The sequence below is a fragment of the Lepidochelys kempii genome, chromosome 4 (assembly GCF_965140265.1).
Source record: "Lepidochelys kempii isolate rLepKem1 chromosome 4, rLepKem1.hap2, whole genome shotgun sequence".
Classification (NCBI taxonomy): Eukaryota; Metazoa; Chordata; order Testudines; family Cheloniidae; genus Lepidochelys; species Lepidochelys kempii.
Genome location: NC_133259.1, coordinates 139815331 through 139841987, shown reverse-complemented (window position 1 = coordinate 139841987; position 26657 = coordinate 139815331). Strand labels below are relative to the sequence as shown.

At 54.4% G+C, this 26657-nt stretch overlaps 2 protein-coding genes across 2 annotated transcripts; one reads left to right on the top strand and one right to left on the bottom strand.

Moving 5' to 3' along the window:
- The first annotated feature begins 16345 nt into the window (after positions 1-16345).
- LOC140910052 (C-type lectin domain family 4 member F-like) lies at positions 16346-19604 on the top strand. Its single transcript, XM_073340163.1, has 5 exons — positions 16346-16480; positions 17103-17254; positions 18155-18273; positions 19153-19234; positions 19357-19604. Exons 1-5 carry the CDS (start codon positions 16378-16380, stop codon positions 19543-19545), a joined length of 645 nt encoding a protein of 214 aa, XP_073196264.1. The 5' UTR covers positions 16346-16377; the 3' UTR covers positions 19546-19604.
- A 2154-nt stretch (positions 19605-21758) lies between these two features.
- On the bottom strand, positions 21759-26387 carry AP5S1 (adaptor related protein complex 5 subunit sigma 1). Its single transcript, XM_073340162.1, has 3 exons — positions 26314-26387; positions 23955-24150; positions 21759-22530 (listed from the first exon to the last, which is right to left on the bottom strand). The coding sequence occupies exons 2-3, from the start codon at positions 24137-24139 to the stop codon at positions 22104-22106; spliced, it is 612 nt and encodes a 203-aa protein (XP_073196263.1). The 5' UTR covers positions 24140-24150; positions 26314-26387; the 3' UTR covers positions 21759-22103.
- Between the last annotated feature and the right edge of the window lie 270 nt (positions 26388-26657).

Genomic DNA, 26657 nt, shown 5'->3' with positions numbered 1-26657 from the left:
ACTGGGATGCAGCCTTCACAGCTCTTGGTCCCGCATGGATCAGCCACCAAGCCCCCAGGGCTGCCCCTAGCTCCCAGGTCTGAACCTTTCCCCCCTGAGCTCTGACCGGCTCAGCTCTCGGGGAATGTGTGGAACCTGCAAGGCTGCTTGCCCTTCCTGAAACTTCCCGTACAGCCTCAGAGATGGCTACCGAGGCCGTGTCTCCGCTACAAAGTTATGTCAGCGTTCAGCCACCAAAGTTTGTGTATGGCTGGGCATGTGCCCACTTGGCTGCTTGCATCAGTGCTGCTCACACTCACCAGAGTGCTTGTGTAACCCACTAAACTTTGATTCCACAAGTGCCCCCGTCAGCCCATGTTACCGCAGGAGCAGCGAGCAGGTTCTGTCTCTTTTGACAGCAGAACTCCCACCTGTGGATGATCACACACAGGGAAAATATGCAGATGTGAACAGTCGTGGATGCCCATAGGATGGGGCCGGCCTTCAGGGCGGGTGGCATGGGTGACTGCCCAGGGCGCCACGGTCCGGAGTCAAGGAGCAGGACACAGGCCTGGCCCCCACACTGCCCCCAGCCTGCCCCTCACCGTGCTTCAGCGGGATGATGCTGGAGGCCCAACAACACAAGCGGGGCCAGGACACAGAGCAGGACTGCCATGGCTGGGGTGGAACTGAGGGCATCCCAGGAGGGGAGAGGGCACAGGCTTCCCCAGGCCCAGCCCCACCGCTGCATGACCTCCGACAGCCAACTGCACACGCGGCGCATGGGGGTGATGCCTTTACGCTCTCGCCAGAGCCCCACCCACAAGAGGGGGCCATAAAATGCTGGGCACAGAGGGCTGGAACAATGTGTATAGTGGGGGGCTGAGAGCCACTGGACCCAACTGTAAACCCTGCATGTGATGGAAACCGCTTCCAGCCAGGGGGTGCGGCAGCCCCCCTAGATCCAGCCCCAGAGCACTGTCTTCCTCTTTCCTCACACCTCCTCCCCACATCGAACCACCTCTCCTCTCCACTCCCTCCCTGTCCCCCTCCTTCTCCATCCACCCATCTCTCGCCTCCCCCAGTCCTTTCCCCTCCAACCACCGTTCCCCTCTCTTCCCCCTCCTATCACCTCCTGTCAAGGTTCCTTCCCCACTCTGAACTCTAGGATACAGATGTGGGGACCTGCATGAAAAACCCCCTAAGCTTACTTTTACCAGCTTAGGTTAAAACTTCCCCAAGGTACAAACTATTTTACCTTTTGCCCTTGTACTTTATCGCTGCCACCACCAAACGTCTAACAAATATATAACCAGGAAAGAGCCCGCTTGGAAACGTCTTTCCCCCCAAAACCTACCCAAACCCTACATCCCCTTTCCTGGGGAAGGCTTGATAAAAATCCTCACCAATTTGCATAGGTGAACACAGACCCAAACCCTTGGATCTTAAGAACAATGAAAAAGCAATCAGGTTCTTAAAATAAGAATTTTAATTAAATAAAAAGTAAAATAATCACCTCTGTAAACTCAGGATGGTAAATACCTTACAGGGTAATTAGATTCAAAACATAGAGCATCCCTCTAGGCAAAACCTTAAGCTACAAAAAGACACAAAAACTGGAATATCCATTCCATTCAGCACAGCTTATTTTCTCAGCCATTTAAACAAACAGAATCTAACGCAGATCTAGCTAGATCACTTACTAAGTTCTCAGACTCCAATCCTGTTCTGTCCCCAGCAAAAGCATCACACAGACAGAGAGAGACTTTGTTTCTCGCCCCCTCCAGCTTTGAAAGTATCTTGTCTCCTCATTGGTCATTGTGGTCAGGTGCCAGCAAGGTTATCCCAGCTTCTTACCCTTTTACAGGTGAAAGGGGTTTTCCTCTGGCCAGGAGGGATTTTAAAGGTGTTTACCCTTCCCTTTATATTTATGACACCTCCCCTCCCCCTCCTTCCCCATCCAACCGCCTCTCCCTTCCACTCCCTCCCTCTCCTTCCCCCTCCAACCGCCCCACCCACACCCACTTCTTCCCCCTCCAACCGCCTCTACCCTACACCCACATCCTTCCTCCCCATCCTTCCCACCCTTCCTCACCTCATCTTCTGCCCCTCCCCCATGGTTCCCGAAAGGGTGGGGGTGCAGGGCTGTCAGAGGAGAACAACAGGGGACGCTGGCTGAACGGGGAAGATGGACCAGGAACCTGCGGGGGTTGCTGGCCAACCCTGGGAGAGCTCAAGTCACCTCTTACCGACCTGCTTGTTTTGGGGTGGCTTGAGCTTGTTTTTGAAAGGCAGGGTCGCATATTTATCTCGTGAGACTTGGCAACTTTGGTTGGCTTTTACCCATCTGCCTTGAGGTGAAAGGCTCAAAGCCCTGATCCACCCTGATCCCCCTCCTATTTCCTTAAAATGGTAAATCATAGAATCATAGAATCATAGAATATCAGGGTTGGAAGGGACCCCAGAAGGTCATCTAGTCCAACCCCCTGCTCAAAGCAGGACCAATTCCCAGTTAAATCATCCCAGCCAGGGCTTTGTCAAGCCTGACCTTAAAAACCTCTAAGGAAGGAGATTCTACCACCTCCCTAGGTAACGCATTCCAGTGTTTCACCACCCTCTTAGTGAAAAAGTTTTTCCTAATATCCAATCTAAACCTCCCCCACTGCAACTTGAGACCATTACTCCTCGTTCTGTCATCTGCTACCATTGAGAACAGTCTAGAGCCATCCTCTTTGGAACCCCCTTTCAGGTAGTTGAAAGCAGCTATCAAATCCCCCCTCATTCTTCTCTTCTGCAGGCTAAACAATCCCAGCTCCCTCAGCCTCTCCTCATAACTCATGTGTTCCAGTCCCCTAATCATTTTTGTTGCCCTTCGCTGGACTCTCTCCAATTTATCCACATCCTTCTTGAAGTGTGGGGCCCAAAACTGGACACAGTACTCCAGATGAGGCCTCACCAATGTCTAATAGAGGGGAACGATCACATCCCTCGATCTGCTCGCTATGCCCCTACTTATACATCCCAAAATGCCATTGGCCTTCTTGGCAACAAGGGCACACTGCTGACTCATATCCAGCTTCTCGTCCACTGTCACCCCTAGGTCCTTTTCTGCAGAACTGCTGCCTAGCCATTCGGTCCCTAGTCTGTAGCTGTGCATTGGGTTCTTCCGTCCTAAGTGCAGGACCCTGCACTTATCCTTATTGAACCTCATCAGATTCCTTTTGGCCCAATCTTCCAATTGGTCTAGGTCCTTCTGTATCCTATCCCTCCCCTCCAGCGTATCTACCACTCCTCCCAGTTTAGTATCATCCGCAAATTTGCTGAGAGTGCAATCCACACCATCCTCCAGATCATTTATGAAGATATTGAATAAAACCGGCCCCAGGACCGACCCTTGGGGCACTCCACTTGATACCGGCTGCCAACTAGACATGGAGCCATTGATCACTACCCGTTGAGCCCGACAATTTAGCCAGCTTTCTACCCACCTTATAGTGCATGGGGGAAACTGAGGGAAAATACATGGGGGAAACTGAGGCACAGACAGGTGAGGTAACTTGCCCAAGGTCTTCCAGTGAGTCAGGAGTAGAGGAAGGAATAGAAACCAGGAGTGCCTATTGCCAGGTCTTGTCAGGGACCAGACCAGCAGGGACAGCGGCTGGCCGGCTCTCTGAATAACCTCCCTGCTAGACAACCTATAAGGCCACCTGCTGTTCCTGGGACCTGCCGGAGGAGCCACAGCACTGGCTGGCTGCCAGCTCACCAGGCCTGCTTAGACGCCTGGCACCCAGATGAGCTCACTGGCTGCTCAATGTGTATCTTGCCCATGGCAGCTGTGCTTCCCCGTCGTCCAGTCCCTGCTCCAGCCGGCTTCCAGGCCCTGCTCCTGCTCTGCTCCAGGCCCTGCTCCCCTTCGGCTTCAGACGTCTGGTTTGATGCCCAGCCCTGCCTCTGCCTCACTCACTGCTTGGCCCCTCACTTCTGGCTTCGGCTTCTGTCTCTCTGGTACTGATCCCGGGCTCCGCCTCTGGCTGAGGACTCTGCTGTACTCCCACCCTGGCTCTGGCATTTGGCTTCTGACCCTGGGCCCATTTCCTGGATGCTGCCCATGCTGGACCCAGCTCGAGCCCGTTAGCTGAAGTCTCACTTCCACCACGAGGCCTGACCGCACGTGGCCCAGCTGGTGACAGGGTGGCTCTCACCACCAGGCATCCTCCCCATTTCTATTTCTGGGCCAGGGCTGCGTCAGAGGGAGGCTCTAACCCAGCAGGCTGCTGAAAGGATCTACCTGCCAGCGATCGGGGCTCGGCTCAGCGCGAAGGCAGGAGAATGGCGAGGGAGAATAACTATGAGAACCTGGAGATGATGGAAACTGCTCCCCAGCCAAAAGGTAAGCACAAGAGGCTGCACCGGATCCTGGACTCCCGCTGGCCTTTCCTTGGCTTTGTGTTCTCTGCATCAGCGTTCTGGGCAGCGATCGCTTGCTCCACTAACCATGTCCCCAGAGCTCAGCCTTGTGCTGGCTGGACAGCACCATGGGCAGTGGTCGAGGATACTCGGTCAGTCCTTCCCAGTCATTCTCTCCCCTGCCAGTCCCCAACGGGAGAAGGGCACAGGGAGGAGAGATGGGAGTCCCTGCACAGCATCCCAACCTCCTGCTGGGCAGAGCAGTGACATGGGCTGGCCATAAAAGCCATCCAGGCTCCCCGACCCCAGCCCACTGCCACCATCAGCCTCTCGCAGGAGGAGATCGCCTGGGTCAAATCTTCACAGCCCCCGTTTCTGGGGGCCAGCTCCCTCTCATTCCCCCCATTTCACAGTGACACTTCATTTCCTTACCCTCTGCCCCTTGCCTGCCGGAGCACGTGCTTCTATCCAGGAGCAGGGGTAGGGAGATGCTAGGTGTGTGAGCAGAGAAGGGTTTTCCCCAGGGCTCGGGGACAGGGGGAAGGGAACCTGTTCCTCCAAGGACCTCCAAGGAGCAAATGGAGCTGGAAGTTCTGAGATAAGGACCAAGCTGTTTTCCTAAAGCTCCCAGCACAGGCAGACTGCGAAGAGCTACAAAGGGATCTCACAAAACTGGGTGACTGGGCAACAAAATAGCAGATGAAATTCAGTCTTGATAAATGCAAAGTGATGCACCTTGGAAAACAATCCCAATTATACCTATAAAATGATGGGGTCTAAATTAGCTGTTACCACTCAAGCAAGAGATCTTGGGTCAGTGTGGGGAGTTCTCTGAAAACATCCACTCACTGTGCAGTGGCCGTCAGAAAAGCAAACAGAATGTTGGGCATCATTAAGAAAGGGAGAGATAAGAAGACAGAAAATATCGTATTCCCTCTATATAAATATAAATATCATATATATAAATATATATATTTATATATAAATATCGTATAAATCCATGCTATGCCCACATCTCGAATACTGTGTGCAGATGTGGTCACCCCATTTCAAAAAAGGGCAACAAAAATTATTAGGGGTACAGAACGGCTGCGGTATGAGGACAGATTAATAAAACTGGGATTATTCAGCTTGGAAGAGAGACGACTAAGGGGGGATATGATAGCGGTCTATAAAGTTGTGACTGGTGTGGAGAAAGTAAATAAGGAAAGTAAATATTTACTCCTTCTCATAACACAAGAACTAGGGGTCACCAAGTGAAATGAATAGGCAGCAGGTTTAAAACACACAAAAGGAAGAATTTCTTACCACAACGCACAGTCAACCTATGGAACTTCTTGTCAGAGGATGTTGTGAAGTCCAAGACTATAACAGGGTTCAAAAAAGAACTAGATAAGTTCATGGCCGATAGGTCCATCAATGGCTATTAGCCAGGCTGGGCAGGGATGGTGTCCCCAGCCTCTGTCTGCCAGAAGCTGGGAACAGGCGACAGGGGATGGATCACTTGGTGATTCCCTCTTCTGCTCATTCCCTCTGGGGCACCTGCCACTGGCCACTGTCGGAAGACAGGACACTGGGCTAGATGGACCCTTGGTCTCACCCAATCTGGCTGTTCTTATGTTCTTCTATTTGGTGGTACAGGTGTCAGCTGAACAAGGGCCTCCTCTGGGGCTTTCTTATCCCCTTTGGTCTCAGTGCAATCCAGATGCCATGTGCCAGCTGTTCTGGTTTTGAACACATGAAAGAAGCCCAGGGAGGGTCTAGAGACAGGCAGGGAGATGGAGCTGACGGAAGTGGAGGGTGCTGGTAAGGACGTGAGGTTCAATATGCAGCTGCAGCTAGCCACCGAGCTCAGCTAGGCTCTCTGCAGCGGCAAAGGAAAACCCAAGGGGAAACGTAGCCTGTGCTAGGTGACAGAGAAACTCCTCCCAGAATCTGTTTCAGTAAAGGCTGAGAACTGTAAACTTAGCACATTAGTGAGAGGCAGCTTCACCCTTTGGTTAGAGTGAGAGAAACCACTTCTGCAATGTAAGGGGATTATCTGGGCATCTGACTGTTGTCTTCTGGTTCCAGGAACCATACCCCATGGGGGAGCACTGCGAGCGAATGGCTGAGGCGCACAGCCAGGGAGGGGGTGCAACAGGCTGAGACTTTCAGGGAGAAAGTCCCTGAAAGTCCCTGCTTCCCTGTTGTCCAGCCCCTGCTCCAGCCGGCTTCCAGGCCCTGCTCCCTTCAGACGTCTGGTTTGATGCCCAGCCCTGCCTCTGCCTCACTCACTGCTTGGCCCCTCACTTCTGGCTTCGGCTTCTGTCTCTCTGGTACTGATCCCGGGCTCCGCCTCTGGCTGAGGACTCTGCTGTACCCCCACCCTGGCTCTGGCATTTGGCTTCTGACCCTGGGCCCATTTCCTGGATGCTGCCCATGCTGGACCCAGCTCAAGCCCGTTAGCTGAAGTCTCACTTCCACCACGAGGCCGGACCACACAGCTGGTGACAGGGTGGCTCTCACCACCAGGCATCCTCCCCATTTCTATTTCTGGGCCAGGGCTGCGTCAGAGGGCGGCTCTAACCCAGCAGGCTGCTGAAAGGATCTACCTGCCAGCGATCGGGGCTCGGCTCAGCACAAAGGCAGGAGAATGGCGAGGGAGAATAACTATGAGAACCTGGAGGTGATGGAAGCTGCTCCCCAGCCAAAAGGTAAGTACAAGAGGCTGCACCGGACCCTGGACTCCCGCTGGCCTTTCCTTGGCTTTGTGGTCTCTGCATCAGCGTTCTGGGCAGCGATCGCTTGCTCCACTGACCACGTCCCCAGAGCTCAGCCTTGTGCTGACTGGACGGCACCCTGGCAGTGGGCGAGGGTACTCGGTCAGTCCTTCCCAGTCATTCTCTCCCCTGCCAGTCCCCAACGGGAGAAGGGCACAGGGAGGAGAGATGGGAGTCCCTGCATCTGTAAACTGTAAACAAAGGACATTAGTGAGAGGCACCTTCACCTTTTGGTTAGAGTGAGAGAAGCCACTTCTGCAATGTAAGGGGATTATCGGGGCACCTGAGTGTTGTCTTCTGGTTCCAGGAACCACACCCCATGGGGGAGCACTGTGAGCGAATGGCTGAGGCCCACAGCCAGGGAGGGGGTGCCGCAGGCTGAGACTTTCAGGGAGAGGAGAATCTGACAGTCTTGTGTCTCCAAGCAGCTGCTGTTCAGCTTGGGGAGACCAAATCCAGACCACACAGAGCACACTTACTTCTGTCGACACATAGATCCCGGCTCGAATGCAGCTCTAGTCTTCTCCCTTTAATGTGCAGGGGAGACACAGTCTTCTGGCTTTGCCCTGTGAGCCACCCCTTGGCTGCCTTGCAGTGAGGAGCCCAGCATCCTGGAGATGGGTTATTAGACAGGGATGCTGTAGAAAGGCCCTTCTGAGCACACTGCTGCTGTCAGCCCCACTTTTCTCCTGCAAAGAATCATTTCCCCTCATTTCACTGCCTCCTTGTTTTGATATTTCGTAAGTTGTTTCAGGTTCCTTTTCTCATTTAAAAATTCTCCTTTGGGCATGGACTTCACAAGCCCTAAACTTCCCTCTCAAGAAAGGCTGAGGCAGGGGGAAAAGCCTGCTTCCAGTTCTCTCTCACAGGACGCCTGCCTGGTGCTACTGTCACCCCTGATGTAGGGAGGGTGGCTTTTCAGATTCAAGTTCAGGTCGGTTCTGACCTTATTTGGCCTGATTCTGCTGTTGCTGTTAACCACAGTCAGGGAACAGGAGGCTTAACAGTGATTAGATTTGGGGGATGGAGTTTCCGTGGTCACTGGCATTTGAGCTGTCACTTTCCACGGATATGTTTCTTCTTCTCCTTCAAGGAAATCCTACCGAGACATCGGTCCCTTGGCGGCGCGGGGCGGGGCGGATCATCACTGCTGTCCTTCTGCTCCTGACGCTTGTGGCCCTGGCCAGCTCCCTCCTTGCTGTGACGCTTCTATGTAAGTTCAGCTGCAGCTCCAAGGCCCACGTTGGCCAACGTCCATACAGGCCAGCTGGCTCAACTGCGGGGCGGGGCACCCCCACATTTCAGCAGAATGTCGACTGTGTTTCCAGTCTGTCCCTCCAAATAAATCTCCTACTCCAGGGAGTTCGAATGGAGTTGAAAGATCTTGCCCTACTGGTTTGATATGAGCACAAACCTTCCAAGTCTAACGATGGTCAAGCACTGGCCCAGGTCACCCAGGGAATCCCCATCACTGGAGATTTTAAGAAGAGGTTAGACAACCACCTGTCAGGGATGGTCTAGGTGTACTTCATCCTGCCTGAACTTCACCCCTGTGACTTCAGATCCCACATGCTCACCCTGCGCTCTGAGGGTCAAGCTGGGTCCTTTCCTGACCACATAGCACCAGCATGAGCCTCAGCCCCAGGCGTCCTCATGGCCCAATTGAAATGCCTGCCCTACGGAGAGACTGGACGGCCCAGAGCTTCGGGCACTTGTCTGGGGCTCCGATTGCTGGGTTTAATTCCCTGCCCTGGAGCCAGCAAACAGCTGAAAACAGGGGAGTTTGAGTGGAGAGCTCTTGGAGGAGAGGGGAGACAAGCCCCTGTTCCTTAGGGGCAGTGAGTGGCATCGACGACTGGTGCCTCCCCATGCTGGGGGTCCACAATCTAAAGGGGAGGACACGTGACCACCCCACGTGTCTCCTCTGCCCAGCGACCCCTGCGCCCAGCCCAGGGCCTCCCTGCAGTCCCCACCCCACCAGAGTTACCTGTGGGGGGGTCTGTCCTTTTCGCGCTGCGCCTCTCCCCTCCCGCCAGCACATTCGGCCGCTCTCCCTGGCAGCCGGCCCCAAGCGGGGAGCAGGAGGGAGCCACCTCTCATGCGGCTGAAGCTGGTCGCTCCAGGTCACTGCTCTGGGCAGTGCAGCAGCTGCCTGAGAGAACCTGGCTGGGGGCCTGGCGCCGGGCCGCCCCCACCATGGCCTGGCTGCTGGGGACAGGCGCCGAGGGAGCCGGAAACGTGCCGGGGGAGAGGGGACTCCAGCTTGCTCGACCCCTGTCCCTGGTAGCCTGGCCTTGGTGGGGCAGCCCCGCCACCTCCCCAACCAGGCTGTCTCAGGCAGATGCTGCGCCGCACAGAGCAGCGACCCCGAGCGGCCGACATGAGAAGTGGCTGGTCCTGCCCCTTCCACTCCCTGCCCGGGCCCGGCTGCCAGAGACGGGGCCGATCGCACTGGGGTCAGTATCAGCAGGAGAAGGACAGAGCCCCTCTTCCTCCTCCCCACCCCCGGCATGCCAAGCAGAAATCTGGGGGGTGCTTCACCCTGCACACACACCCCTGTGCATCGCCTCTGGAGAGTGGGTTCTTGAGAGTTTGCTGGCTGGTGTGTTGCGTTCACTTTGCAGAGGCTGGTACGGGCAGTGCGCTGAGAGATGCAGAGCCTTTGATCAGATCAGATCAGGGCGGGGCTTCCCTGACTAGGAGGCCTATAAATGCAAGCAATGGATTGGCAAAGAAGTCAGCAAACAACTGGAGACAGGGCAGTTAGAGTGCACGGTTGTAAGGAGAGTTTGTGGGAGGGGCGGTGGCGTTCTGTTTTTGTGTCGTGTGGGGTTTTCTTTCTCCTTGACTGGCGCTTGGGCGGGAAGGGTGTGACAGACACAGAGGCAGCAGTGGTAGTGACCCAAGCATTAGAGGAGACAATGAAGATGACCAGATGTGGAAGCTGCAGGATGTGCATGATCCTGGAGTGGGTACCTGAAAAGAGCTTGTTTGTATGAAGTGCCGGCTGAGAGAGCTGATGGAAGAGAAGAGCTGAGGTCTGGAGATGCAGGTGGAAAGTATGGTTGAGTTTGGAAGGGGATTCGAGCAGATGATGGAGGGAAGCCGAGAGGAGGCTGAAGGGAAAACTCAAGACTGGCAGATCCAAGCTGGACTGGAAAACTGGGAGGGGACACTCCTGGGTGAGTAAAGTGGCCAGTGGAAATGTGATTATGAGAACTGGGCAGAGGAAAAGACCAGCTAGTGAAGGAGAAGTAGAGCTCAGGAATAGGTTTGCTGAATTGGAAAATGAAGAAGACTTGTGGCAGGGAGTAGCGGAAGGTGGGAGGGCCAGGCAGAAGAGAAGAGCAGCTAGTCCTACAAGAAGAGGGGAAGAGTCAATGTAGATACCCAGAGGTCGGAGCCCCAGGAGGACAGAGGATGACTTGCAGTAGATTGCAAGGGAAAGCAAAAGACAAGAGGACTTGCATGGAGAAGGAATGGGAGGAAGGCTGGAGAATGGCACCAACACCAGGAAGAGGCAGGTCTATGTGATTGGTGACTCCTTACTAAGAAGAATGGACAGGTCTGGCACCAGAGCTGATCCAGAGAACACAAGGGCATGCTGTCTGCCAGGAGCTAAGTTATGGGATGTGGACCTGAGGCTGAAGAGGATCCTAATGGGAGCAGGAAAGAATCCACTGATTGTCCTTCATGTGGAAACAAATGATACTGCTAGATTCTTGCTGAAACGTACCAAGGGAGATGATGCCAGGCTGGGGAAGACACTTAAAGAAATGGAGGCTCAGGTGATCTTCAAGGGGATTCTACCTGTCCCTAGAGGAGGAGAATGGAGGTGAGACAAGATGATGATGATGATCAACCCACAGCTCAGGCAGCGGAGCTGTAAGGAGGTCTCTGGGATGACCGACCACTGGGAGTCATTCACGGACACAGGACTGTTCTCATGGGACAGACTCCACCTGATTAGGGAGGGAAATAGATTCTGGGAAGGAGGGTGGCACAACTGATTAACAGAGCGTTAAGCTTGGAATTCAGGGGAGGCAGTTGAGAGATGCTCATGCAATCCCCACTTCTGATTCTAATCCTGAGCAGGAGAAAAAGAAGTAAGAGCAGATGCAGCGATGGAGAAAGGAACAGCAGAGGGGAGATGAATGGACATCAAGAGGAAAGACAGTTCCCATACCAATGATGCTAACACCCAAGTAGGAGGTGATACTGGCAGTAGCATGACTGTACCTAACCGCGTGAGGAACCCTGGCGGAGCCGAGCGGAAACACCGCAGGTGTCTGCACCCCAGCGCAAGGAGCCCGGGGACAAAATGGAGGAAGTGGATCTACTGGTGCAGGAAATGAAACCAGGTGTTACAGGGAGAAAAGGAACAGGGCGGAATAGAAGCCAGGCCTGGAGTGCAGGCGAGGAAGAATCATAGAATCATAGAATATCAGGGTTGGAAGGGACCCCAGAAGGTCATCTAGTCCAACCCCCTGCTCGAAGCAGGACCAATTCCCAGTTAAATCATCCCAGCCAGGGCTTTGTCAAGGAGATTCTACCACCTCCCTAGGTAACGCCTTCCAGTGTTTCACCACCCTCTTAGTGAAAAAGTTTTTCGTAATATCCAATCTAAACGTCCCCCACTGCAACTTGAGTATGTGCCATTCAGGAAAGAGAGAAATGCAGGTAAAGGTGGTGCCGTAGCATTGTACATTAATGCTGAGGTAGACTGACTGTGAAGAAATTAGAAGTGCTGGAACAGATAAAACAGAGTCTGTTTGGGTCAAAATCACTTTGGGGAAGAAAGCTACCAGAGGCTCCCCTCAGATAGTGCTTGGGGTCTGCTACAGACCCCCAGCATCCTATCTGGATATCGATAGAGACCTCCGGAATACCTGTCATGACATATATACTCCTGGGAGCGGTGTGATTAGGAGGGACTTTAATTTCCCAGGTATAGATTGGAGGACAAGTGCTAATCATAATGGTAGGGCCCACGCTTTCCTGGCTGTGAGAGCTGACAGCTTTCTCCACCAAATAGTCACCAAACCAAGAGGAGGTGATGCCATTTTAGATTGAGTGTTGGCGAGTAGGGAGGACATCCAGAGAAGAATTGCTTGTAGGGGACAACCTTGGTTCGCGTGATCATGAGCTAATTCAGTTTCAACTAAATGGAAGGATAAACAAAACTAGGTCTGCAACTAGGGGCCTTGATTTCAAAAGGGCAAACTTTAAAATATTAAGGCAATTAACTAGGGGAGTGGACTGGGCTGAAGAACTCAAGGACCTGAAAGTGGGGGAGGCTTGGCATTACTTTAAGTCAAAGTTGCAGAAGCTCTCTGAAGCCCGCATCCCAAGCAAGGGGAAAAACTTCCTCGGGAAGGGTTGCAGGCCAGGCTGGATGAAGAAGCGTCTCACACAGGTGATTGAGAGAAAGCAAAAATCCTGCAAGGAATAGAAGATGGGATGGATCAGCAAGGAAAACTACCTCTTGGAGATCAGAAAGTGCAGGGAAAAGAGAACTGCCAAGAGCCAAGCAGATCTGGACCTTGCAAAGGGAATTAAAACCAACAGCAAATGGTTCTATAGGCATATAAACAAGAAGGGACTGCCAAAGACGGAGGATGTGTTGGAGACTGAAGATAATCTAGGCATGGGCAAATGCCTAAACATATACTTTGACTCCATTTTTAATAAATGGAATTAGGAGTTTAGGGGTAGTGGCAGGCTGACTAATGGGAGTGAGGATATGGAAGTAGAAATTCCCACATCTGAGGTGGAAGTCAAACTCGAACCGCTTAATAGGACCAAACGGGGGGGCCTGGATAATCTCCATCCAAGAATATTAAAGGAACTGACACGTGAAATTGCAAGCCCACCAGCAAGGATCTTTAGTGAATCCATAAACTTAGGGGTCAGACCCTGTGACTGGAGAATTGCTAATGGAGTTCCTATTTTTCAGAAAGAGGAAAAAAGTGATCTGGGAAACTACAGACCTTTTAGTTTGACCTCAATTGTCTGCTAGGTCTTCGAACGAATGTGGAAGGAGAAAGTAGTTAGGGGCATAGAGGTTAACGGTAATTGGGATAAAATACAACATGGTTTTTCCAAAGATAGATCATGGCAGATCAGCCTTCTCTTTCTTTCTTCGAGGACTGATTTTTTAGAGAAAGGAAATGCAGTAGATCTCATCTATCTGGATTTCAGTGGCATTTGATACAGTTCCACATGGGGAATTATGAGTCAAATTGGAAAAGATGGGGATTAATATTGCTGTTAACCCCTATGTGCATGACCTTGCCCTTTGCACTACTGAATTTCATCCCATTTCTGCTACTCCAGGTTTCGAGGTTGTCCAGCTCCACTCGTAGGATATTCCGGTGCTCCTCCATCATGGCAATACCTCCCAACTTGGTGTCATCTGCAGAGTTCATTAGCGCACTCCCGCTTTTTGTGCCAAGGTCTTCAATGAAAACCTTAAATAAGATTTGTCCCAAGACCAATTCCTGAGGAACTCCACTAGTAACCTCCCTCTGGCCTGACAGTTCGCCTTTGAGAACAACCCGTTGTAGTCTCCCATTTAACTGGGTCCTGATCCACCTTTCAATGGGGTCGGGAAGGAATTTTCCCCCAAATCAGATTGGCAGAGACCCTGAGGCTTTTTGCCGTCTTCTGCAGCATGGGACACGGGTCACTTGCAGGTTTGAACTAGTGTAAATGGTGGATTCTCTATAACTTGAAGTCTTTAAATCAGTAACTCAGGCAGAGGTTAAGGGCCTATTACAGGAATGGGTGGGTGAGGTTCTGTAGTCTGCAGGAGGTCAGATTATGATCATGATGGGCCCTTCTGGCTGTAAGGTCTTTGAGACCTGTCTCTGCCTCAGTTCTCCACCTGTAAAATGGGGGGAGGAGACTTCCCTACTTCACAGGGGTGTTGTGTGACATTAAATAATATATTAAAGACTGTGAGGTGCTCAGGTACTGCTGTGAAAGGAGCCAGAGACGTACGATGGATTGGGGGAAACATTCTGCAGACAGCACTTAGATCATAAGTCTGTTGATGCACGAGCTGGGAGAGAAGCTGGTTCCCTGGGGCATCGCTGTGTTGGCCCTGCAGCTCTCAGGGGAGTGAAAAGCTGATTTTTAGGGACAGATGCTCTGCAGGTGTAAATTGAAGGAGCTCCTCTGAAGTCAGATTTACACCATCTGAGCAGCTGGCCATCAGTCTTGCAAGCCCAGATCCTCAGAGGCATTTGGGCTTCTGGTTTCCATTGAAATCTCTGGGAGTTTTTTGCTTGAACACCTTGAAGGGTCTGGGCCTAAAGTTAGCAGACAGGCCCCTGAGAAACACCAGGAGCAGAGCGGTCAGGATTGTTAATAAGCACTTGGACTGCCAGCGCCCTGAAGCTGCACCCAGGTCCTGCTTTCCATAGCACTAGGTGCTGCAAAAACACACAGTAAAATGAGGTCATAGAATCACAGAACCATAAGTCAGAAGGGACCGCAAGGGCCTCCAGTCTAACCCCCTGCCAAGATGCAGGAGCTGTTGTGTCCGACCCATCCCAGACAGACGGCTCCAGCCTCCTTTTGGAAACCTCCCATGAAGGAGCTTCCATAACCCCCTTAGGCGTCCGTTCCATCGCCCTGCTGGTCTCACAGTCAGGAAGTTTGTCCTGAGATATAATCTCAATCTGCGATGCTGGAGTTTGTAGCTCCCTGCTCCAGAGAGCTGATGCCCTACGTTAAGACAGTGTAACATACACCAGGAGAGAGCCCCAAACGGGGCCTTGGCTTTGCCCGTGTCCCTCCTCGGGAGGGAAGCTTTCCAAGATTAAAATGAAAGAAGTCCTAGAGAACAGGCTCGCACTCGGAGCATATTCCTTCTCTGGACATGGCTGGTCTCCAGCCACAGTTCAGTTCGGTCGCTGACCTGCAGACATGTGATTTCTAGATTTCCGGGCACAGAGCAAGCTGCAAGCGGTTGAAGAAGCGGTGCAGAAGCTCCAAGTCTCTCTGCGGCCTGACAACGCCTCGGATACGTCAGCAAAGGAATCGGACAGTAAGTCGCAGGACGAGGGTCTCAGGCATCAGGGTCGGCTCCCTTCCCTTGGCCTGGAAGCTGAGCACTCTCCTGCCGAGAGGTATGGTGGGTGCCTGGCATCCTCCTACTCCCCTCCATATACTTCCCTGCCAGGTGGTCCCATCCCCCTGTCTAATGAGCTGCTGCTCTGCACATTCCTCTGCCAACAGAGGCTCTGTTCCCAGGGGTGGGGGGCTGCTCCAGGTTCCCTCCTAGCGCCCTCCCTGGCCGTGGCAGGCTGGCTGCATCCGTCCCATGCTCCTAAACAGTTTGCCTAGTGGTCAACGTCTTCCGTCCTGTCCCTGTTGCTTCCTTCGCTCCATAGTTTTCACCAGGGCCCCCGTACTGTCAGGACTGCATTCGCGGGAAAGACAGATGCAGCTCATGAGACACACAGGGCCCAGTTCAGTCCCTGGGGTAAGCAGGACGCCCGTGGAGCTGCACTCGTGGGTCTCAACGTGTCCCCTACCCCAGTCCCCGAGCCCTTCCCATGCAGCTACCATAATTCGGGTAACTGCCACAGTCTCATTGCTGGAAGCAGGCGCCCTCTTGTGGCCAGGTGTCACAACTGTCTGTCTATCGGACACAGGGCTGGACATACAAACCGGGCTGTGGATCAGGTTATTCAGCGTCCAATCAGAAGATGGGCCTGAACTAAAACCCCGGCACAGAGCACACCCCAAAGCTGGGCTGTTGAAAATCCCGGCCTGGAGCCCAGTGCCATGGCTCAGGTCCGTGGATGTTCCTGCAGCCCCAGCTCTGCCACATGCGACCCACTCACAGCTCACAAGGCAGGAGCGAATGGGGAGGAGGAGGCTGGGTAGATTGGGGGTACAGGGCTAGAGTTCAGGAGAGCTGGGTTCAATTCCCCGCTCTGCTGCAAACTTCCTGTGTGATCCTGGGCCCGCCTCCCTGCACCTCAGTTTCCCAGCAGGAAAATCATCCTTTATTTCTCCCACCTAGAGTCTACTTTGACTGTGAGCTGTTGAGAGCAGGGACTGTCCCCTCCTGTCTGTACAGCGCCTGGCACACAGGGGCCTGCAGGTGCTGCTCTACTGCATGTGCCGGTAATCAGGAGTTCTGCATCTCCACTGACGTGGCTGTGACTTTCTGCTAGGTCTGCAGCTCCTGGATGAAGCGCTGGCAGGAGTCCGGATGCTGAGAGACCAGCTGGGCCACGTCAGTGCAGCGTATGGAGAAATCCAGACCCGTCTGGACAACGTCAGCGCAGCGCAAGCAGCAGGGCAAGGTCGCTGCAGTAAGCACTAGCTGCAGAGCCGGCTGGTGCCATCTCTCCTGGTGCTGAGGATGAACAGAGCATTTCAGCTCCAAGGCTGTGAGCGCAGCGCCTTCCACCAGCACCGAGTTCTGTCCGGTCACAGGCGAAAAGTGATGCTGGCATTTCAGTGTATGGGGCGTTACTTTCACCAAGCCAGCGCCCCCTGCAGGGTGTGGGGGGAGGTGCCCAAGTGCGAAAGACCCGAGACCTTCACCACTTACAATCACTGAAAATTGTTGATACAGAACCAGGGGGTGTTCCACCTTGGGCAGCTACATTCCCCCTCCTGAATTCCCCCTGCCAGCTCAGCTGAACAATGAATCTCCCCTTTCCCATTACAGCCCTGCTGCTCTGCACTGGGACCAGTGCCCATAGTCCACCCCAGATGCAGCTGCACCCCGTGGTGTCTGCTTTCTGCAGTGCTCTTTGGGATCCTTCCTAGGGCCATGAAAGTTATCCACTGTGGTGCTGGAGAATCAGGATTCAGAAGTTCCCTGAGCTTGGGGCAGTTGAAGGGGAATGCAGCACTAGAATCCCTGAGCTTCCTGTGTGTGTCCCTGTGACTTTAGCCCAGGTTTCTCACCTCAGTCTCTGCTCCTAGGTTATGTGCTGACAAAGCTCTCCAGAGGCTGGAGGTTTTATGGTGGGAACCTCTATTACTTTTCACAAGAAAAAAAGCCGTGGGACGAGGCCGAGCAGTTCTGTGTGTCTCAGGACTCGCACCTGACCTCTGTCTCCTCCCCGGTGGAACAGGTGAGTGAGGGAACCTCCTAGGGGCTTGGATAACAGGTCAGTGCCTTGTTTCGTACCAGGAGGTGGAAGGTGGCAGCTGAGGTAGCAAATCTGCAACATGCCTTGTGGCAAACCATCGGAGAGGATGCCAAGCCTTGGAACCTGACTCAGGGGATTCACCCATCAGTTTAAAAGCAGAGATGGGCAGAGGAACAGTGCCAGGATCTGGACTTCCCATAGTCTGGGGTGCCAGGAGAGGGGGATTTGGGGTCAGGCTCATTTCTGATTTTCCCTACTTCCAATGTAGCATTTTCTGCAACCCCAATGACTTTTCCAGTGAGGACTCGCTTTGATCCCTCTCCCCAGTCCTGAGCTCTTGCTGGACAATCTAGAAGCCTGTATCTGGAAGGCTTGTGAGCAAGGGGCCATGCGCCTCTCAGAAAATCCTCTCTCCCCATGTGCCCACGGTAGCCCTCACCCCAGGCCTCTGGGGCACTTTCTGAGGAGGAAAATCCCACCCTCCTGCAGGGCCAGACTTTGCACCCAGTTCTCTGCTCCTAGCTTTGCTGCCTCCAAGGGCAGGGGGCCGATGTGAACTCTGAGGTGCCCGTCAGTAACTGCCGCACCCAGCTCTGAGGCGGCCGTGGTGGGGAGCGTTCTGAGACGGGTCGCTGTTGTTAGCCCCATTCGGATACAGATGCAGACACAGACACAGAGCTGCTCCAGGACTCCCTCGGGGTCTCCCAGCTAGTCACTGTCAGCGTTTGGGGCTGGACACCATGTCTCCCGCTGCCCAGTGCCCTGTTCACACCACCGGACGCCCTTTCCTCTCGCCCAAAATCTGCTCAGCCCAGGCAGCTGTGGCTGCATCCTGCAGCCTCTCTTGACTGACCTGGACACGCTGCAAACTGTGTCGTGCAGGAGTTTCTCTCCAACGAGACCAAGGGAGAAAGTCACTGGATTGGACTCACTGACCGGGGGACAGAAGGCAGCTGGCGCTGGGTGGATGGCACAGAATTCAGAGCAGATGCAAGCAGGGGGTGAGTAAAGCTGGAGATACGTGATTATTTATTACACGTTTGGTCACCAGCTCTTTCAGGCAGCGTCTGTACGGCCCCTTGCGTCTATGCAGCACCCGGCACAGTGGGCCCGATCCTGAGGGAGGCCCCTGGGCGCTGTCACCCAACAGCAATTAATCCTCTCAGGAATTTCTACTAATGCCCCTTTGCTTAGAGCAGGAGCCTAAAGACGGAGTGTGTGTTCTGTGCCCACTGAGCAAGGGCCAGAGCCTCACCTGGGGTAACTCGGCATTGACTTGAATGAACCACATCCATTTACACCAGCTGAGGATCTGGCCCCAAGTCAACTCAGTACAGCCAGGTCAGTCCGGTGGCAGGGTTCAGCGCTCTCCTTGGGATTGCTCTGTGCTTTCCCCTCTCTCCGGCTGGGGACGGGGAGGCTGTAGGGCCCGGGGGCCTGGCCGGAGCCAGCTGCAGTCGGTGCAATGACCTCAGTGGGCTGTGGACGAGTCCCATAACCCAGGGCCATGGAGAAGTTAATGAATGACCCCTGCTGCCCTCTCTCTCCATTCCTGCGTTCCCACCTCGGGGTGATCCTGGGACGTGCTGGGCCACGTGCTTTGGTTCTGGGCACTGAGATCTGAGCTGCTGCTGCTCAGCATTTGGAGTCACAAACTGACTTTGGCTCTTTGCTGGCCCATCAGGCGCAGGGCAGTTGCTACCCCTTGTCCTCAGAATCCCTTCGTTACCATGGCCACGAGTGCTGTGGAGAACTCTGAGGGGTCACCGCGTCATTTCCGGGTGTCGTGGTCCCCTGCCAACAACAGAGTCCACAGAGCAGAACTGAGCTCAGGAATTGGCTGTGGTTCTCCACTGAGACATTAACACTCTGATCTGTAGGTTCTGGGAGGAGAATCAGCCAGACAACTGGCATCAGGAGACAGGAGGCAGAGAAGACTGTGTGGAGATCCGCACAATGGAGGTAAAGTGGTGGAATGATGCCAACTGCACTCTGCCTTCTAGGTGGATTTGTAAGCAGGCCCATGGACAGGCTGAGCTGTGACATGCAGTTCCCAGCACCTCAGAAAGTGCCTTAATTTCCAGGCTATGGAGCATGTTTTCCAGCCACCTGCCAATGAGGAGCCCTGTGCACTGGCAGGGGCCGCTTGGCATGTGCATTGCAGGGACGCTTTGTCTTGGTGTGATATTTCTGCTGTAGCAGACAGCTGCCCGTATGCCGCTCAGTGTGCATGGCTCTGTAATTTGTCTGTTTCCAGGTCTGTCACAAAATAAAGTCCTTGGATCATAGAGTTATTGTTTCAGAATCACCCAATAAATAATTATTTGCCTGACTTGAATTTCTAATTTTTGCACCTTTGAATGAGATGTTATGATGATGTCAGAACCATCTATATACACATTTAAAAAGTCCAGTTGTATATGGTAAGCAAGATATGTCACCAAATATATGTGGGCCACTGAGGAGATAAATTCAGGCTCAGCTAGGAGACCAGCTTCAACAGCTGTTCAAATTCTCCAATCCCTGCGCCGCTGTGCCACGTATCAAAACGTGTCTGTCCATTCCAACCCAACAGGAGCAGTCCCTCGCAAACCTGTCACTTCCTTGGAAGGACCCAATCTGTTATTTTTCTGCATCTTAGGCTGCTCTTCCTTCAAAGACGTGTAATATTTATTTCCAAGGGCATTTAATACTGGGAGAAAGATGACAGCTCTTAGGATTGATCTCTACAGCAAGTAGCTCTGCTGATGGACCTCTACCAACACCCAGCCTCCTCACCGGAGATGGGGTAGATCCATCTCTGAGACCCACTCAGTTCTTAACAAATAGCTACCAATCATGGTGCTGGTTTGGGGGCACCTCTCTACAGGGACCACAAAATTATTTCCACAGAAGATGATGAACAGCAACCAGCTGGCAACAACCTTCAGCCACTACCCGCTGGAGTGGATTTAAGTTGTTGACCTAGATGTGAAATGCTCGAGTCAGTTACCACTTGCTCAAAGCAGCCTGGCCCTGGGTTAGTCGCCCTGCTCTTGGTAATGTGTTTTACGTAGATCCCAAGGCTAGAATCACTGTGATCATCTAGTCTGTCCTCCTGTATAACACCGGCCAGAGACGGTCACCCAGTTACCCATGCATCGAGCCCATAGCTTGTGGTTGAGATACAGCATGAATTCTAAAAAGCCATCCAATCTTGATTTAAAGACATCAAGAGATGGAGAATCCACCACATTCCTCAGTAAGTTGTCCCAATGGTTAATTGCTTCTCAATATTAAGCATTAACTAAGCTCTGAGATGACAGACTCGGAGTCAGAGTTCTTTAAAATAATCACGTATTTTTGCTAGTGTGCCCATATTAAAGGAAAACAGAACAGCAAGTGAAGCACAGGTACCAAAAACTCTCCAATAAATTAAGAATTGCCCATTTCAGACACTTTTGAGAGGAAAGAAGTTATTCTAAATTGGGCTCACCCTCAACCCAGCTATGCAGAATCTGCCCAGAACCTTCCCCAATAGCCAGAAGGCCATTAAAAGCATCCCCATGATTTTTGGAAGGGACAGTGTCATGACACACTTCTTAAGGCTGCAACCCTCATGCCAGGCTGCAATTAGCTAGGGAAAAGAATCCTGAGCTGGGTTTATACTCTCGGGGTCTGATTCTGGTCTCTTATACACAGGAGTAACTCAAGACAATAGAATCAGACTGGTGTGAGACTGGAACCCGGCCCTCGCTTTTCACAGTAATAGCCCAGTTCCAAAGCCATCATGACTGTATCTTGACAGCAGAGTGAGTCTTCTGCATCCCTTGGAAATTCTTCTTTCTTGAGGATGTGCTCAGAGTTGCAGCAGTAATTGCTTTGCTTCAGGACCCAGGAGGGACTAGTTTCCTTAAAGGGCCAGGAATTATTGGAAATTGGTTGTATTTTGAGTCGGGTGACCACATTTCCCAGATAAAAGAATGTTATTGTCTCAGTGGAGAATCAAAGCCACTTTCTGAGCTTGGTTCTGCTGTGCAGACTCAGTTGTCTTCTACCCCTGCCCCCATCTGCAGCTCCACTACGGCCAGAGGCCTCCTCAGCCCCCTCTTAGTGCTGGCCAAGATGGCCGCCCATCTGTCCAGGAGGGGGAAGATGGACAAGGAGGTGCTCAGGGATTATGAGGCCTTTTCTGAGTCACAGTCTGCCCAGAGCTCCTCTGGGGAGCATCAGCTGCTCCCTCCCCATCCTCCCAGAGCAGTGAGCATTGTTTGGGGTGCTTTGTCAGGCATCCCACCTTGGCTGACCTCACTCCTAGCCCTGCTTTACATTTGGCCCAAGACATCCCCCATTTGTTTGTGTGGCCCTTTGTTTGTGTGGCCCTTTCCCCTGTGGAGGAGGGTGGCTATTGTTCCCGAGGGTGGGGCTCCACCCATCCGCCAAAGATCCAAGAGGCCAGCTCCTCGCCCCATTCCTCAGCTCACACTGACAAGGAAACAGGACTCCCTTGCGCAGTGCGTGACGCAGGCGGGTTTCTCCCAGCCGAGCCTAGTTTATTGAAAATAGGAACTGAGCAATCGTTTCAAGCGGGGGACAAGTACACATCACCCAACCGCACGCACATCTCCCCCTCCCTCTAACGGCTGCAACTGCCTCCACTGTGGGACAGGATATTTCAGTGGGTCCCTTGGGGGGATGCAGCCAGAGGGACATGCTGCATGGCCAGGACGATGATAATAAAACCTACTAGGGCCACAGTTACCAACCTTGATGTGTCTCCTTTAAACGACAGTGCACCCTCCGCCCCTCCCAGTGTTCATGCTGCCTGGATGGCGTGTTCCACAAGAGCCTTCTATTTGGACAGACAGGCAACCAGCTCCTTTTCCAGTCCCTGGACAAACTGATCATTCAGGAAGAGCAACTGCCCATGGGGCAGGAATTTGCTCAGGATGATCTCGGTCTTGTCTGCCTTGAGGACCACGTTGCTGCCCTGGCTTAGCAGCTTCAGATGCTCCAGGAGATACTTCACCACCAGCCGCAGGGTGTTCTCAGCCAGCATCAGGTTCTCCTGGGGATCGCACACCAGAGCAAAGCCCAGAGACAGGACCCCTAGCCAGAGCACCATCTTGTTCTCACGGAAAGGATCCCCGGGAGGGAGGCGGAACACCCCGGATGGGGCATCCTGGAGGGAAATTGGCTCGTCGGGCAGCTGGATGGGGAAGTCAGAGGCAGGGCGCCCTGACGCCTGGTGCAGCAGTTTACATGTTGAATCCACCTGCCTGGGAAAGGCCAGAAACAGAGAGAGAGGCAGAATCACAAGTCATTTTATAAGAGGATGGGATTAAGAAAAGAAAACGGGACCTGAACATCTCTGGAAGGCCTGCCTGACAGCAAGATGACGCAGGCTGCAGATTCATCCCCCAAGGGGAACATGTGGGAGCCCCATCGCTTGGGAAGTTTAAAACTAGACAAAACAAAGCCCCACAGAACAAGCCTGCTCTGGGCCGTGGGTGGGCTGGAAGGGACGTACCAAGCCTTTCTCTCTGGGATGAAGCACAGAGAACAGCTGGGGTATTTTACTTTATAAAGAGCTCCCTGGGACGTTCACATTCCCTCCTCTCCCCAGCAGGGAATAAGGGACCCTGTTCTAGAGTCTAAGGGTACATCTACCCTACCAAAAAAGACCCATGGTAGCAGGTCTCAGAAGCTGAGTCAACTGACTCAGACTCACGGGGCTCACGTTATGAGGCTAAAAAGAGTAGCTCAGACATTCAGGATCGGGCTGGAGCCAGGGCTCTAAGACGTAAGAACGGCCAGATTGGGTCAGACCAAAGGTCCATCTAGCCCAGTCTCCTGTCTTCCGACAGCGGCCAATGCCAGGTGCCCCAGAGGGAATGAACAGAACAGGACAATTAGTGAGCAATCCATCGCCGGTCACCCAGTCCCAGCTTCTGGCAAACAGAGGGTAGGGACACGCAGAGCATGGGGTTGCATCCCTGAAAACCTTGGCTAATAGCCATTGGTGGACCCATCCTCCATGAACTTTTGAACCCAGTTATACTTTTGGCCTTCACATCATCCCCTGGCATGAGTTCCTCAGGTTGACTGTGCATAGTGTGAAGAAATACTTCCTTTTGTGTGTTTTAAATCTACTGCCTAGTAATTTCATTGGCTGACCCCGATTCTTGTGTTATGAGGAGTAAATAACATGTCCTTACTCACTTTCTCCACACCAGTCATGACTGTATAGACCTAAGTCATCTCCCCACTTAGTCGTCTCTTTTCCAAGCTGAAAAGTCCCAGTCTTATTAATCTCTCCTCCTATGGAAGCCGTTCCATACCCCTCAACATTTTTGTTGCCCTTTTCTGAACCTTTTCCAATTCTAATATATCTATTGGGACGACCAGCTCTGCACACAGTGTTCAAGGTGGGGCGTACTATGGATTTATCTAGAGGCAAGATGATATTTTCTGCTTTATTCTCTATCCCTTTCCTTATGGTTCCTAACTTTCCCCTTTGCTCGCCCGAAGGTCTCCACTGCTATCTTTAGCCCAGCAGCATGAGCTCCTGGGCTCTGAGTCTTGCTGCCACAGGTCTTTTTCTTTGCAGTGTAGACGTACGCTAGATTCTAGAACCCTAACTCCCCTCCCCAGTGCTGGGCCCCCCAGCGCTGTCACATTCAGATGGGGGTGAATCTTTTACCTTGCCACAGCCAAAATCTGCTCCTTCCTGCCCAGTCTCTCCTTCTCGAGATCATGCGGCCCGGACTCCTCTGGTGACTGGTCCAGCCTCTCAGAGCCAAAGACCCTGGAATACAGCACCCGGCAGAGCCCAGCCTCTTCCCCGGGCCGAGGGTGCAGTGTATGGATGAGGAATGCGTGAACCATAATGCTGCATCCTAAGGAAGGACACGCAAGCGGTGAGTGATCATCACAGGGTATCGGAGCATGAGGTTCAGGGGTACTAGGGCCCCTCTACAGCCAGCTGGGAGGGGCATTCCCCTCTTCCCAAAGCTTTGGAATAACAGGAATAGGAGGGAAATGAGAGGCACCATCAACCCCAGCCTCGCCTCTCACTCCCTGTGCCCCTCAGAGCAGGGCATTTGGGGGTGGGGCTCCTTTCCCCATCCCCAGGAGGGGCAGTTGAGGCTGGGAAAGAAGATGTGGGCACAAGAGCCCCCTGCAGCCAGGCGTGACAGGCTCACATGGTCCGGGGATGGCATGGAGTCGCCATAGAAGCACATGGCAGCAACCTGACTGCACTGCAGGATGTTCTGAGAGCAAGACATGGCACAGCGTTGCCAGGGCATAGCAGGGACGCATGGCACTCTGACTATGCTGGGTCAGTACGGTGGGACTGGCGAGGTCCCAGGTGTGTCAAGGAAGCAGGCCCTTGGGGCGATGCACAGATGATGTAAGGGAAGTCTCAGGGGGTGGCTCAGGGGCTGAGGGAGGAGCTGTGGGCAGGAATGATGGAGCAGCTGAAGGAGGAGTGCAGGGAATGCACTGAGGCCCATGGGGGGCAGCGGCATAGCTAGGAGGGGAAATCTGGGTGGGCCCTGACTTTCGGGTGGGCAATGACAGACGGTGCTCGCTCCGCTTCTCCCCCAATGCCCTGCCCTCTTCCTTGCCCGGTGCCCCCAGGCACTGGGCTTCACCTGCCGAGCTGGGCAGGTGCATGGGGCGGCTCAGACCATGGCCAGGCAGAGCTGCCAGAGCGCGGCTTTCTGACGGGCGGGCGCAGCGCTCGGTCCTGCACCTCAGATGCCCGAGGGACACTCCAGGCCGCTGCGGCACCACACCCCTGCTCAGAGCTGGCAGGGTCAGAGCTGGGTGGGTCGCAGGGGGTGGCGCTAAGATTGGACAGAGAACAGAGGCCCAGGGTGTGTGGGGCACACTGGGGTCTCAGGGGGGATGCAGGGGGTGGCACTAAGAAGGGGGGGTTGCATGGGGGGGCTGCAGGGAGAGGACAGAGGCCCAGGGCGTGTGGGGCACACTGGGGTCTCGGGGGGGGATGTAGGGGGTGGCACTGAGAAGGGGGGGTTGCATGGGGGGGCTGCAGGGAGAGGACAGAGGCCCAGAGCGTGTGGGGCACACTGGGGTCTCGGGGGGGATGCAGAGGGTGGCACTGAGAAGGGGGGGTTGCATGGGGGGGCTGCAGGGAGAGGACAGAGGCCCAGGGCGTGTGGGGCACACTGGGGTCTCGGGGGGGATGCAGGGGGTGGCACTGAGAAGGGGGGGTTGCATGGGGGGGCTGCAGGGAGAGGACAGAGGCCCAGAGCATGTGGGGCACACTGGGGTCTCGGGGGGGGATGTAGGGGGTGGCACTGAGAAGGGGGGGTTGCATGGGGGGGGCTGCAGGGAGAGGACAGAGGCCCAGAGCGTGTGGGGCACACTGGGGTCTCGGGGGGGATGCAGGGGGTGGCACTGAGAAGGGGGGGTTGCATGGGGGGGCTGCAGGGAGAGGACAGAGGCCCAGGGCGTGTGGGGCACACTGGGGTCTCGGGGGGGATGCAGGGGGTGGCACTGAGAAGGGGGGGTTGCATGGAGGGGCTGCAGGGAGAGGACAGAGGCCCAGGGCGTGTGGGGCACACTGGGGTCTCGGGGGGGATGCAGGGGGTGGCACTGAGAAGGGGGGGTTGCATGGAGGGGCTGCAGGGAGAGGACAGAGGCCCAGGGCGTGTGGGGCACACTGGGGTCTCGGGGGGGATGCAGGGGGTGGCACTGAGAAGGGGGGGTTGCATGGGGGGGCTGCAGGGAGAGGACAGAGGCCCAGGGCGTGTGGGGCACACTGGGGTCTCGGGGGGAGAGGCAGGGGGTGCCCTGAGGGCCCGGGGCGGGGAGCTGCAGGGCGGTGCCGGCGGGGGAGGGGGAGGCACCGGGACGGGGGGGGCTCAGCGGTGCACGGAGAGGACCCAGAGGCGCTCGGGCCGCACGGGCACGCGAGGACGTAGCTCTAAGCCCGCGCCCGCGCCCGCGCCCCCTCCAGGTGCATGCTGGGAAATGTAGTCCGGTGGCCGCGCGCGGCCGGCAGCTCCCGGGAGCCCCCTGCCCGCACTCACCGCCGCTCCTCGCAGGGCGCGTTTCCGCAGGGGCAGGACCTAGAGCGGCCGAGCTGGGCGGGGCCTGGGGAAACCCAACGGCAGAACCCTCCTGGGATTGGCTCTCGCTGGGTGGGGCGGGGCAGAGCCCTGCGGGGATTGGTTCTCCCCGGCAAAGGGGCGGGCAGAGCCCTGCGGGGATTGGCTCTCGCTGGGTGGGGCGGGGCAGAGCCCTGCGGGGATTGGCTCTCGCTGGGTGGGGCGGGGCAGAGCCCTGCGGGGATTGGTTCTCGCCGGCAAAGGGGCGGGCAGAGCTCTGCGGGCATTGGCTCTCGCTGGGTGGGGCGGGGCAGAGCCCTGCGGCG